The sequence below is a fragment of the Periplaneta americana genome, chromosome 17 (assembly GCF_040183065.1).
Source record: "Periplaneta americana isolate PAMFEO1 chromosome 17, P.americana_PAMFEO1_priV1, whole genome shotgun sequence".
Taxonomy (NCBI): domain Eukaryota; kingdom Metazoa; phylum Arthropoda; class Insecta; order Blattodea; family Blattidae; genus Periplaneta; species Periplaneta americana.
Window position 1 is genome coordinate 109,995,706 of NC_091133.1, and position 12,779 is coordinate 110,008,484.

The 12,779-nt window shown below is 37.9% G+C and overlaps 1 protein-coding gene across 1 annotated transcript in view; it reads left to right on the forward strand.

The window, feature by feature from the left end:
* The window catches only part of LOC138692559 (chymotrypsin-1-like), a 27,299-nt gene extending 18,985 nt beyond the window's left edge, over positions 1-8,314 (forward strand). The window contains exon 7 of the mRNA XM_069815531.1: positions 8,083-8,314. Coding sequence (XP_069671632.1) covers positions 8,083-8,280 — 198 coding nt within the window. The 3' untranslated portion in view covers positions 8,281-8,314. The remainder of the gene's footprint in view (positions 1-8,082) is intronic.
* Positions 8,315-12,779: the final 4,465 nt, after the last annotated feature.

Here is a 12,779-nt window from a genome sequence, read left to right on the forward strand (position 1 = left end):
TCAAATTTGAAAATTGTACATTCAATAATTATTCCTTTTAAAATTATTCATGTTTATTTTTTATATCATCGTCGTTAATTAAAACTTTTCTAACAATTGTGTATATTAGTTAGGTTATGTTATAGCTTCTGCTCTGAGAGGATAAAAAGAACTTCTGCTATATGATATTATGAACATTCACGTATCAGAGATTGTTTAATATTAAGATTTATTGAATAGTAATCAGTACAGTGTCTGTATAAAGACACTACTGCCATCTAGCATGCATCTAGCGTAATATTTGTAATGTTGAGATGATACAATAATACATTTGAAGACAGTTGTATTTTTGTAAGTCAATTAATATTTTATTGCATTGGAGTACTTAGTTACTTCTAATTTTTATATACTTTCTTCTAATCGTGTAATAGTCAAATAAATCCCACTCGAGTTTTGATTTTCTCTAGATAAATCTGCTCGTGTTCCACTCGCAGATTTATCGATAAAATCAAAACGTCTAGTGAGATTACTGTTGATAAACCTATCTTCATTTTGAAAGTAAATCTGTACGAATTATACCTTTGTGAATGAAACGTCACAGTTCTGTGTTACCCTTTTCTGCCTTTTTAATATAAATGCCTAAATTAGAAAAAAAAAAAGCTTTTTGCCTTCATTTGATTATTTATCTATTATTTATTAATTTATTATTAAAAATTGCCTATAGGTATATTTTAATTTATTTCTATAACCGCTACAATGAAAGTGACTTCACCGAATGTATATTATTGTCTTTCAGTCAGTTCATATTCTCTTTGCAACAATGAGTGCTGCCGTGAAAAAATGTATAACAGTAAGCGTTTTAATTATCGCTTGTGTTTATTTGACAAGGCAACAATGTGTGCGGGTCTAACGTTATTTTTAACAGTTATTTTTCTTTCAGTTTTCATTGTGACGTTGTAGCTACCTAAATATTTCATATCGTAACATATCAGTACAACCAAACATAAAAATGTACTTTCCGAGGCTACTGGGAAGAAACTTTTTTTGCTTCCAACAATAAATTGCAACATCGAGTCGAAAATCTCAATTTCCATTCGACTTATGTAAAGCTTTTCTTGCTGCCGAAATCCCTTTGTGGAAAGTGCAATGTTATGGGTCTAGTGCAAGGTTTTTGTAATTGTCTTTTATTGTGTATTTTAGCAATTTATGATGCCTTTTACCTGCCTATTTTAATGATTCATAATGCCTATACTTCCGGTCTCTGCTAATTATAAAATATCGCTCGCACTTTCTTTTGTTTCACTACGGCTGAATGGGTTTAGCGCTTCGCTAGTGACGTTTCTAGACGGCCATGATCCTTTTTTTTTTTATTTACATGCTATTTTACAACCCATGTTTTGCCATAGGCATATCACAAGATATTTACATTAATGGTGACTACAATTTGATTGTTTAGCGTCTTTTCTTGAAGTGTGCGGAAGATGTTGCTGATGAAGTTTGTGACGGCGACAGTGTTGATGTGCAACTTCAGTATCTGGGGCAGCGTTTGGGTTGTTAGAACACGAGGTCGGTCTCTTGAGTACAAGGAGCATTCTGTCAGAAGGTGTCTTGCTGTCTGAGGTGACTTTTCTGGGCAGTTACATAAGGGAGATGGTACCTTGTTGATCCTATGAAGATATGTACGGAAACAACCGTGGTTGGTCAGGAATTGGGTGATAATGTAATTAGGCCATAGGGATATAGAGAGCCTGTGGTGGATAGAGGATGAACTGTTTGGTGTGATGTGCTACCTCGGAGTTGATGTAAGTTGCATTCCAAATGTTTATGTAGTAATTATCCAGAAGTAGCTTAACTCGAGACATAGGGATGGAGTTGTAGGCTAATAATAAATTTCTAAATTATAGACATCAGCACAAAGAATTTTGACTGACCACAAGGGTCCTGAATACAATAAACATGTATAATGTGATGTGATACATTAAAGAAAAAAGAAAGTTAATTTTTGAAGGCAAATATAAGTGGATTAATTGAAATAGAGATGATGATGTAATATTTGAAGAGAATCCTTGATAATATTTATAAGAATAGACATTACATAATCAAAAGGAATGTGAAGTTCCCTAAGATAATTCCACGTGAATTTTGTGATTGAACCTCTACTGCCAAACAGCAAACCAATGACAGACCATTGTTTAAGAGGGACGTTGTACTTTTGAGAAAGATACAGCAGACAAGGTTCATATATGGACTTCTTCTCAATATCAATTTCGGTGGCCTGATTTAGGTTTCTTTCGAAACGGATAGTAGGGTCAAGAACAAGAGCCCGTTTTAAGCGTCCGTTGATAGCAATAATGTCTGCCCGTCTAAAAGAACCATCTGATGAAACACAATGTACTTCCTCATGAATCTCCCAATTTAAAGTTTTTAACGATATCGCCAAAGCATGTCGTACACGATGATGTCTAGCATTGATCAGCAGCTCGCCTTTGGGGCATTGTCCAAGCACGTGTCCAAGTGTTTCAAGCTCGCTACAGTCTAGATGAGGGCAGCGGTTGTGCTTAGAGTTCTACTTTTATAACTGGCAGCTATCTTTGCTAGGTAGTCGGCTCGTTCATTACCTCTGATTCCTGTATGTCCTCTGACCCAGTTTAGTGAGATATGAGTTGACTTCTTGAGAGTGATAATTTTCTTTCTAATGTAGACTGCTATTGGTTGTGCCATGACCCTTAATGGTAGTTGTAAGCGCTGTTCTGCGGCACTCTGATTCGCAGCTTGTGTCCAAGGCGATTTCTATTAAGAAAAGAGATTCGGAATGTCGCGAAGGGAGCTCCGTAGGAAGTGACGCATTCGAGTACCGTTCTAGACTTCTTTGATAAACCCAAAAAGAAAATAGTTCACACATATGTTTGATCGTCTTCACGCATAGTGCATGTCTAATCTAATGTACGAACTAAACTGTGTCTGGAAAGCCAAATTCACACCTGGGTTATTTCTCCGAAGGAGTTAGTACCAGAAGGAAAATAGAGTCCACACCTGTGGAGTAACGGCTAGCGCGTCTGGCCGCGAAACTAGGTGGCCAGGGTTCGATTCCCGGTCGGGACAATTTACCTGGTTGAGGTTTTTTCCTGGGTTTTCCCTCAACCCAATATGATCAAATGCTGGGTAACTTTCGGTGCTGGATCCCGGGCTCATTTCACCGGCATTATCACCTTCATCTCATTCAGACGCTAAATAACCTAAGATGTTGATAAAGCGTCGTAAAATAACCAACTAAAATAAAAAAAGGAAAATAGCACATTATGCAACGAGCCTATAATGAAGGTAATTAAGAAGTGAGTATGGATATTTATGAAACGAGCGCAAGCGAGTTTCATAATTTTCATACGAGCTTCTTAATTACCATTATAGGCGAGTTTCATACGACTTTTTATGCTCGACCATATTTCTAACTTGATATTATTAAATTTTTAGCAATGTCCCGTATGTTGTGAGATGTGCGCAGACGCGAAAGTATTGATTTTTTTCCGAGGAACACATGTCCACATTGACCTTGCTAGGCCATAAGAACCTACAGAGATAACATTGAAATTAAATTAGACATTGAAAAACGAGATGACAAATTGAATTTATTTGAATATTATTTACAATTAACGCTCATTATTATAGTAACAGAACATAACCTTCTGCGACAGTATTGGATTTCCAGCCTCCGTGACTTTTCGCTAATTCTCTTTCGATTGCATATCCGAAAATAATCCATACTTGCGGTTTTATAACGGTAGAAAGCTGACCTGTCATTGGCTGAACAGTTGTAACCTGAGTCGTCATTGACTGAAAGACCTGACCTTTAATGAGTAGGTGTACTTTAATGACATGCATTAAAGGTCTGCTACCAGGTGTATAATTACTACATTTCGGCATGGTCGAGCATAAAAAAATATATAGGCCTAGTATTTCATTCAAACAGCTACAGAAGAAGAAAATGAAATCTGCAAATAGAATCCTAGTAAAACAAGCCCACCAGAAATCGTGGAACCAATTCATTTCTAAGGTGGGATAGGGCTGACATTTCGACACTTTTGTCAAAATTATAAATTGTTCACTTTCATGCTTAGATATAGGCCTATTCCAATATTTCTTCTTTCATAAAGTATCACGAATTTTGTCCCGCTGCCATTTTTAAAGCTAGCGCCGGGTAACATAACAATGCAGGAATATGCTATGGTCAATGCTCGGTGTTACGTTTCCATGCTATTTTTTGTTTCTGTTTTCGTTTTAGTATGTATAAAATGCCCCTTGCGTCACAAATGTTGTTATAGCACTCTGAAACTTTCAAGGTATATTCATAAATAGGGACCAGATTTTTATGTAATATCAAGGTGTGAAATATGTACATATTGTGACAACCACTTCGAGACTCGAACACGCGTCCCGCAAGAGTCGCGCGGGAGTCGACACGGGCTCCACGGTGCACTGGGGGGGGGGGCGGCACGCGGCATAGAGAGGAGAGGAGAAACGGCGGCATTCTGGGCCGCGGGAGAGAGGGGAAGTAGCAGCTGGTGACTGAGCGGAGAAATCCAGTGAAGTCTGGGCGTCTGTCGATTGTTCGCGAGATCGCGAACTCTCTAGAAACTATGGTTTGGGTTATAAGAGAAGAGACGCAAGTGAAAGTCAGTCAGTCAGCCCGTCAGTAAGCCAGTGTTGTTACAGGCAGATTTGGACAGTAAGAGAGTTAGTCTTGTGTAGCAGTGAAGCCAGCTTCGAGACCAGAGCGCGACTTGAGTTGTGTCCGTAACTGTGGAGCCTGAAGCCCGGAGTTCGAGTGCAGTGGACCGCAGTTGGGGGACCTGAGTTCGAAGTTCAGCGGATCGTCTCTGAAGGTCTGGGGTTCGAGATTCTGTGAACGCGAGTGACTGAGCTAGAAGAACTAGCCAAGACAAACGAGTTGTGAACTAAGAACTGACAGTTCTGTGTTGTGAATAGTGCTTTGTGAATATTAGTTAAGATTAACAGTTCATTGTTGTTCGTAATAGTCCAAGTGAATTGTCATTGTCGTCTGTGGAGTGCACTAACGAATACTGTGTTACTGTGTGGAGAGCAAATCCCATTGTTGACGGGAGTGAAATTAAATTGTAGAGAGTGATAATTATTGTTGAGATAATAAAATTACATTGTTGTTCAGTATAAAAAACTTACAATATTTATGTAAGAAAAATAAGCTGAATATGTACCAAAATATGTAAAATCGTGAAAATATTTAATATCAATATCTGGTAGTTATAGGATAAGTAAGGCTCTTCAGTTGTGATTTCATAGAGCACCCGATTTTTTACCGCACACATATCTATTTTTCCATCTGTAGTGAAAGCTTCGACCATCGCAAACCATGATTTTATTTTTGTCGTCAGGGTTGAAGATATAGGGGCCATTTTAGTTAGTTAAAAGCAGTAGATAAACTCACTTGCACTTTATACTGTAAGTACTAAAACTAGAGAACTCAGTGAAATGAATGACACAACAGTACTGCAAGCACTGTTTCGCTTTACTGGATTAGGAGAAAATGAGAGGAGATGTGAGACACATTCATTTTAGCTGCTCCCTGTAAGAAACAAAATACCTACTAAAACTTCAAACTATAGGCATTTACAGACTCTTGTTTGAAAAGCGACATTCCTGTCTCTTCAGAAGGGTAGGATTATACCAGATTTCCGTATAGGTCTACTAAATTCAGAGTAAAGAGATCAAGCAATAATCTGAAAGCTACTTATTTTAATATTTCAATATCTTTCCAGTTTGCTCCTTTACTCCAGCTTTTTTTCAAGAGCCGGCTACTTTATTGCGGCTCATGTCAGACTTGACACGGGTTTTTCCTTGGAAGGATTAGGAAGACGGTGGGTAAGGTTGCAAATTGCAAGGGAATGAGTTGTAAAGACGTGTGCAGAACAATTATAGTTCGAGACAAATCATGTCGTCCTCGTCCCACTCCACCGCATGAACGCAACACTACTTTCTGAGTGATTTTTACAATACAAGGTAGTTGTATGAGAAAGGTTGCCTTTTGTTCACTCATATTTACGGTGGGCGTTATGGGGTGAGTGCCTCTATTACTTCCTGGAACTAAGGACGTTATGTTTCGTCCCGAAATATATCTTTCCTTGGGTAGGTAAAAAGGCTTTTTAATTGTAAACTTCCCCAGCAGAATTTTTTTTTTTCCTTTTATAGAAGTATAAATAAATAAAACCCCTAAATATGTAGATTTATGTAATACCAAGCCGTAATATGTAATGTGGGGTAAATATGTAAAAATATGTAGTATCAAATTTTAATATATTAATGATAATTACAAGATTCGCAAAGATTTGTTATTTATATACGGTTAGGGTGAGAGGAATATGCTATGTAATTACATAAAAATCCGGTCCCTATTCATAAATATATGAATTTGCTCAATCTTGATGAATTTTTCACTTCTTAAATTTAAAAAAGACACAAAAATAGTCAAATGAAGAGCTTATTGCCCATTTCAATAACCTAGTGAAAAATAACGTGAAATGTTTTTAGATGTACAATTTTTTACCAGTTAGGGAAGAGACTTTATAAAACTAAAGAGGTTTGGTGTATTTAGAACAAAATGGGAGCATGAGAGTCTTTCATTACAAAGCTGGAATTAATATTTGGTCGCAATTTTACTGAGAAATCAGTTTGATTCCAGTAGTCACTTTTAACGCAAGATTTTAGTTGTTTAGAGGGCGTTCAAATCACGACAGTTGTATGTAGAGTTATATTTGAAGAATGCACGGGCAGAGGAAATTCATTTTCGTCATCAGATGGACAAGAGACGTTTTGAAAATGAGCTCCTCAAATAAAACATTCAAAAGTTTACACATTTTTTTACTGTAAACAACACTCACGCAACAAATCCAGATCCACACCTGTGGAATAACAGTCAGCGCGTCTGGCCGCGAAACCAGATGGCCCGGGTTGGAATCCCGGTCGGGGCAAGTTGTCTGGTTGAGGTTTTTTCCGAGGTTTTCCCTCAACCCAATACAAGCAAATGCTGGGTAACTTTCGGTGCTGGACCCCGGACTCATTTCACCGGCATTATCACCTTCATTTCACTCAGAAGCTAAGTAACCTGAGATGTTGATACAGCGTCGTAAAATAATCCAATAAACAAATCGAGTAATTCTTAATTTTCTACGTTTGTATTAACAACTGACTAAATTTCATCTAAAAAGTGTGCCCATGTTATGCGCTCGTGAATTTACTCCGAATAAATCAATTGGCCAATATTTCTATGAATGACAGCATTGCTCACACAGTTTGTTTAGGGGAGAGTCGGGTAGTATCGGACATCGGGTAATATCGGACAGTGCGATTCTTTCACCTACCATATGGTAGTAACTGAATGACATGGTTACGTTTCTCTATGCGACATCACAGAAACGTATACCACGTCAATCAGGTACTATCATCGTGTGGTAGATGAAAGAAACTCACTGCCCGATATTACCCGACTCTCCGCTACATCGTACAATTCCTAAGTGAAGTAAAACATATTATTTTTTGAAATTATAGAGAAATTCCTCTGAACAAAATGAAGAAAAAAAACTATTTTTTGTGTATAGCAAACAAGCTCATTCATTAAACAATTTTTTAAATGACAGTTCAAGAAAATAAACTGAAATAGATTTGTTATTAATGGAGAAAAATTCTCTCCGAGGATCGAATATTCCTCCTTCGGTTTTTTTCTATGTCAATATATAAAGTCGAACATGGAATAAGGCCACTAAGGGAAAAGAACCAAAAGAGAAAGATTCGATCCGGTGCGGTGGGTTGAACTTCGGTGTAGCTAAGTGACTAGAGCACCCAGTCCGTAGAACTGGGAGTCCCGGTTTCGATCCTAAGCGCTGGAGCGAATTTTTCTCCATTAATAACAAATGGTAACAATCACAGATAATTTTTGTAGGACCAAAACACTAATCTTTACATGAAATGAATTAAGAAATTAATTTTTAAGAAAGGAATAAAACGTGAAATGCCAAAATGTGTATTATTTTCTTTGCGGTTTTCTTTAACTTTCTTTCTAATTTCTGTTCAAAGGGTGACTCTGGATCCCCCATGATGGTGGGAAATGTCCAGTGGGGCATCCTCGCTACAGGCACTACGAACTGCACAGGACGGAGACCATTCACTTTCCTGGAAGTATCTCGCTTTACGAAGTGGATTAAGCGCGTCAGCATGGTTCCTGGTCAGGGGAACAGAACCACAAGGATGTGCACAAGTCTGCTTCAACATTGAAGTTTTGAAATAAATAGATTATTGCTTCCTTGAATTGTTGATTTTTTTTTCCTTTGTGATGATTAGACTTCGTTGAATTGCCACATGCAGCATGCAATCAGGTTGCCGATGTACGGTAGTATAGAGGAGGTGAGCGACCGCCCGGTCTCGTAGTATAAGCAGTTCATGTTAAGAGTTGTGACCGGTCCAAATAGATAAAGCAGCTACAGCTAATGTATATCTATGTAAGCACTTGTTTTTGTATTACTGTGGTTGGAATAGTCAAAGCTTAACATTTGTTCAGTGCAGGCAAGAATTCAATCAAACATTCTACAATGAGAGTGTTGCTGCTCCAAACAATTGCCCCTGGGATACCCTTACCCCCGCAGCCAGTCTTGACACTTTGGAAAACGTGGTTAGATGCTGTTAATTATTATGCAGAATATTACGGCAAAATAATGGAGGTAATTGATGAATTGGATAGCACAGACAGTTCCGCTGTTGCAGCTGTAAAATCATTGCCTTCTGGACAGCTATTGGAAGATATTCTGTTCATTGATTCTATTTTTTAAATCGTGTCCAAAAGCATCATCCTGTTAGAATCGTCTAAACTACAACTCTCAGAAGCCCTTAATATAGTGGATAAAGTATCACAAACCGTTATCCAAAATAACAATTCACTAATTTCAGAAAAAGTGAAATGTAAGTTGCGAAACATTATTGCTAAAAATTCTGCCTATTCACAACTTAATATGTAGGTATTACATCGTGTGATGTTGAACGTACATTTTCCCAAAATAAAAACTGTTTAAGTGACCATCATAGGAGGTTACTTTGCAGTCGCTCAAAATGTAAGTAACTCTTCACTGCAATGCACATATTCAAGAATGATGTGAGTATCTTACATTAAATTTTAAGAGTTAATATATCTCACTACAAAATAATTGTGTATTTACATGTTTAGACATTTCCTACTTCAAAGATCATTCATTATATTTCTTGAATGCAGGATACAAGTTTTATTGTAACCGCAGTATAATGCTCAGTGTTTACATCAGAGACATACTCCATCCTTTGCACGCTCCCTTGCCATACAGTCTATACAGCGCGCGTAGTAAACCTTGCGATTCTCGTGGCAATTCCACGAAGTCTAGTGATGATAAATCAGAAATAAAGCATTGGCTTTTATTTATTTGTTTGCTTGTTTCGACAGAACCTACAAACAGAGGACAGGTTCATCATTGAATATGCGGCTGCCAGTGTCTGCTGGAAGCACGCTGTTTGCCGACATAGTCGGATTTTCATAGCTCCTTAAGTCAAGTGCATATATTACAGTAACCAACTACCTTTATCATAGATGTTGAAAATGACGTCCTTGTGCAACCACACCTCTCATGCCTTTTGAGAAACTTTGCATTGACACGCATTATTTCTTCTTCTGAAATTGCTGCAATTTCCCGTCTTATATTGTCTTTCAGTTCTTCCAACGCATGCGAGTTATTCCGGTACACTTTATTTTTAGGTTCCCCACCACCACCACCAATACCACTCCTACTATTTAATACTACTACTACTATTACTACCACTACTACTACGACTACTACTACTACTACTACTACCACTACTACGACTACTACTACTACTACTACCACTACTACTACGACTACTACGACTACTACTACCACTACTACTACTACTACTACCACGACTACTACTACCACTACTACTACGACTACTACTACCACTACTACTACGACTACTACGACTACTACTACTACTACTACTACTACCACTACTACTACGACTACTACTACTACTACGACTACTACTACCACTACTACTACTACTATTACTACTACCACGACTACTACTACTACTACTACCACTACTACTACGACTACTACTACCACTACTACTACGACTACTACTACTACTACCACTACTACTACCACTACTACTACGACTACTACTATTACTACGACTACTACTACCACTACTACTACTACTACTACCACGACAACTACTACTACTACCACTACTACTACGACTACTACTACCTCTACTACTACGACTACTACTACTACCACTACTACGACTACCACTACTACTACTACGACTACTACTACTACTACTACTACGACTACTACTACTACTACTACCACTACTACTACGACTACTACTACCACTACTACTACGACTACTACTACTACTACTACTACTACCACTACTACTACGACTACTACTACCACTACTACTACGACTACTACTACTACTACTACTACGACTACCACTACTACTACTACTACCACTACTACTACGACTACTACTACTACTACTACTACTACTACTACCACTACTACTACGACTACTACTACTACTACCACTACTACTACGACTACTACTACTACTACCACTACTACTACGACTACTACTACTACCACTACTACTACTACCACTACTACTACGACTACTACTACTACTACCACTACTACTACTAATGCAAATTAGTACAACTACTGCTACTACCGCTACTATTACTATTTCTGCTACCACTGCCTGTTACTGCCAATATTATTGCTACTACTTTTACTACGATTGTTAATGCTATTACTACCACTAACAGTGGCGGCTCCTGTATATTTCTTAAGAGGAGGAAAGAAGTTAACAGCTCAAAATGACACCTTCTTGAGAGAAACATGCTACAAATTAGCCTACATGCATACATGTAAGACCAGGTAGTTTTAGGGTTGGCCTTCCCTTTTGCATAGCAATAATCGGTTTTTGTAAACCTAGTTTCCTTAATTGTTCAAAATGTAGCCTAATACGTTTTCACTTCCATTCATTGTTGAATAATTGCACAAATTAACAATTACAAGGAAATTCACAACCTCGCAGCATTTTTTCGAGCACACTACAGCATCACACGTGTTGGAAGAGACCAGCTACTAACACGTAACCGGAACCGTTTTACGGAAATGGGAATGAGAAATAATCTGTGAGGAAAGCGAGAACACTGCACCCACCCACGTGGTCTGTGTTGCTACATGTACATTTTACAAGTTCAGTATCACATCCTTTTGTAGAAAGTCAGTTCTTGTAAAGTCATACTATCATTATTGTTCAAAGCTGCCGGTGGCCGATTAATTTTTTTATGTTGAAAGTAATGTAGTTTGGAGTACCTACTTTCAATTTCAAATATATTTGTACAAAACTGACAACTTGGCTGTAGCCCTATCTAGTAGACAATGAATGGAAGTGAATTTCAGGGGCCAAAAAGATCTGCGATACTAACGTAGAACTACTTCCTCTTTGTTTTATATAAATCCAACTTCAATTTTCAGATATCCTCGAAAGTTTCAAACCATAAATATTAGCTTATATAAAGTGCAATGAATAATATATTTTGATTTATAATTTTGAGAAAGTGTATATGGTGTCTTTCGTAGCTTTGCGTTAAAACTGTTTTTATTATGTCTCCTCCTAGATGTGTTATAGTCTGATTGAATGAAGCATCGTTAGATGGCAGCGGTTTCTATTTCCCGCCCATGTGCTGATTCAGAGGAGGATCTTCTCCCTGTCCTTTCATTTACTTGCTTTAAAACTCTGCTTCTTTCTCTAGCAGCTAGCGCGCTATTGTCTGTGTATATTAACTGCAGTAAAGGAGGAATGGATTGACTTTCCTCCACACAAACAATCCCGCATCAATTGTCAATTAATTACAGAGATTATTCTGTAGGACCAATTAAAAATCTTTAATATTCTCATAGCTGGCAGTGCACATTCTGTACAGATAACTGTTCACTTAACTGCGGAATCCCGGCCAAATAAGTCACTCAGCTGAGTGCACCCCTTGCATAATGGCAGTTGACTTGGACATAAAACGTCAACATGCCTAGCTTGGAGTCAGGCCAAAAGGGAAACATTGAAGGAGGAAGGTTCGATCCGGTGCTGTGGATTGAATTCGGCGTAGCTCAGTGGTCAGAGAGCTCGGTAACGTAGAACCAAGGACACGGGTTCGATCCCCGGCGCCGGAGCGAATTTTTCTCCTCAAATATTAATTCAAAAAGCAGATTTTCAATAACATATGCCATTGAGTCGATGTATTTCTCAGTGGTTTTAAATCTCATCATATTGAACGTCTCTTCTGCTGAGCTACAGTATATATTTTCTGTTTCATAAAGACACAGGACCGACTTGTATCACCAAACTGGAGGAGAAAGAAAACTTTCTCGAACAACAAATATCAGTAATGGAGGAAGCTGAAAATATAAATAAAAATGTAAAGGGAAGGTGGGGGATAAGATAAAAGATAAGTGGATTAGTGTGTTGAATAAAAAGTCAGGCTTTTCAGTGCTGAGACATGTGAAACTAGTCATGAATGGAGAAACTGAAGATTTCCCTGAATAAATTGAAGTTTAAATAGGGTATGCCCCTATAACCTCAGTTTCTCTAGAGCAGTGGTTCCCAAACTGGGAGTCGCAAGATGATTTACAAAATAAAACAAAAAAACTCTTTATTAA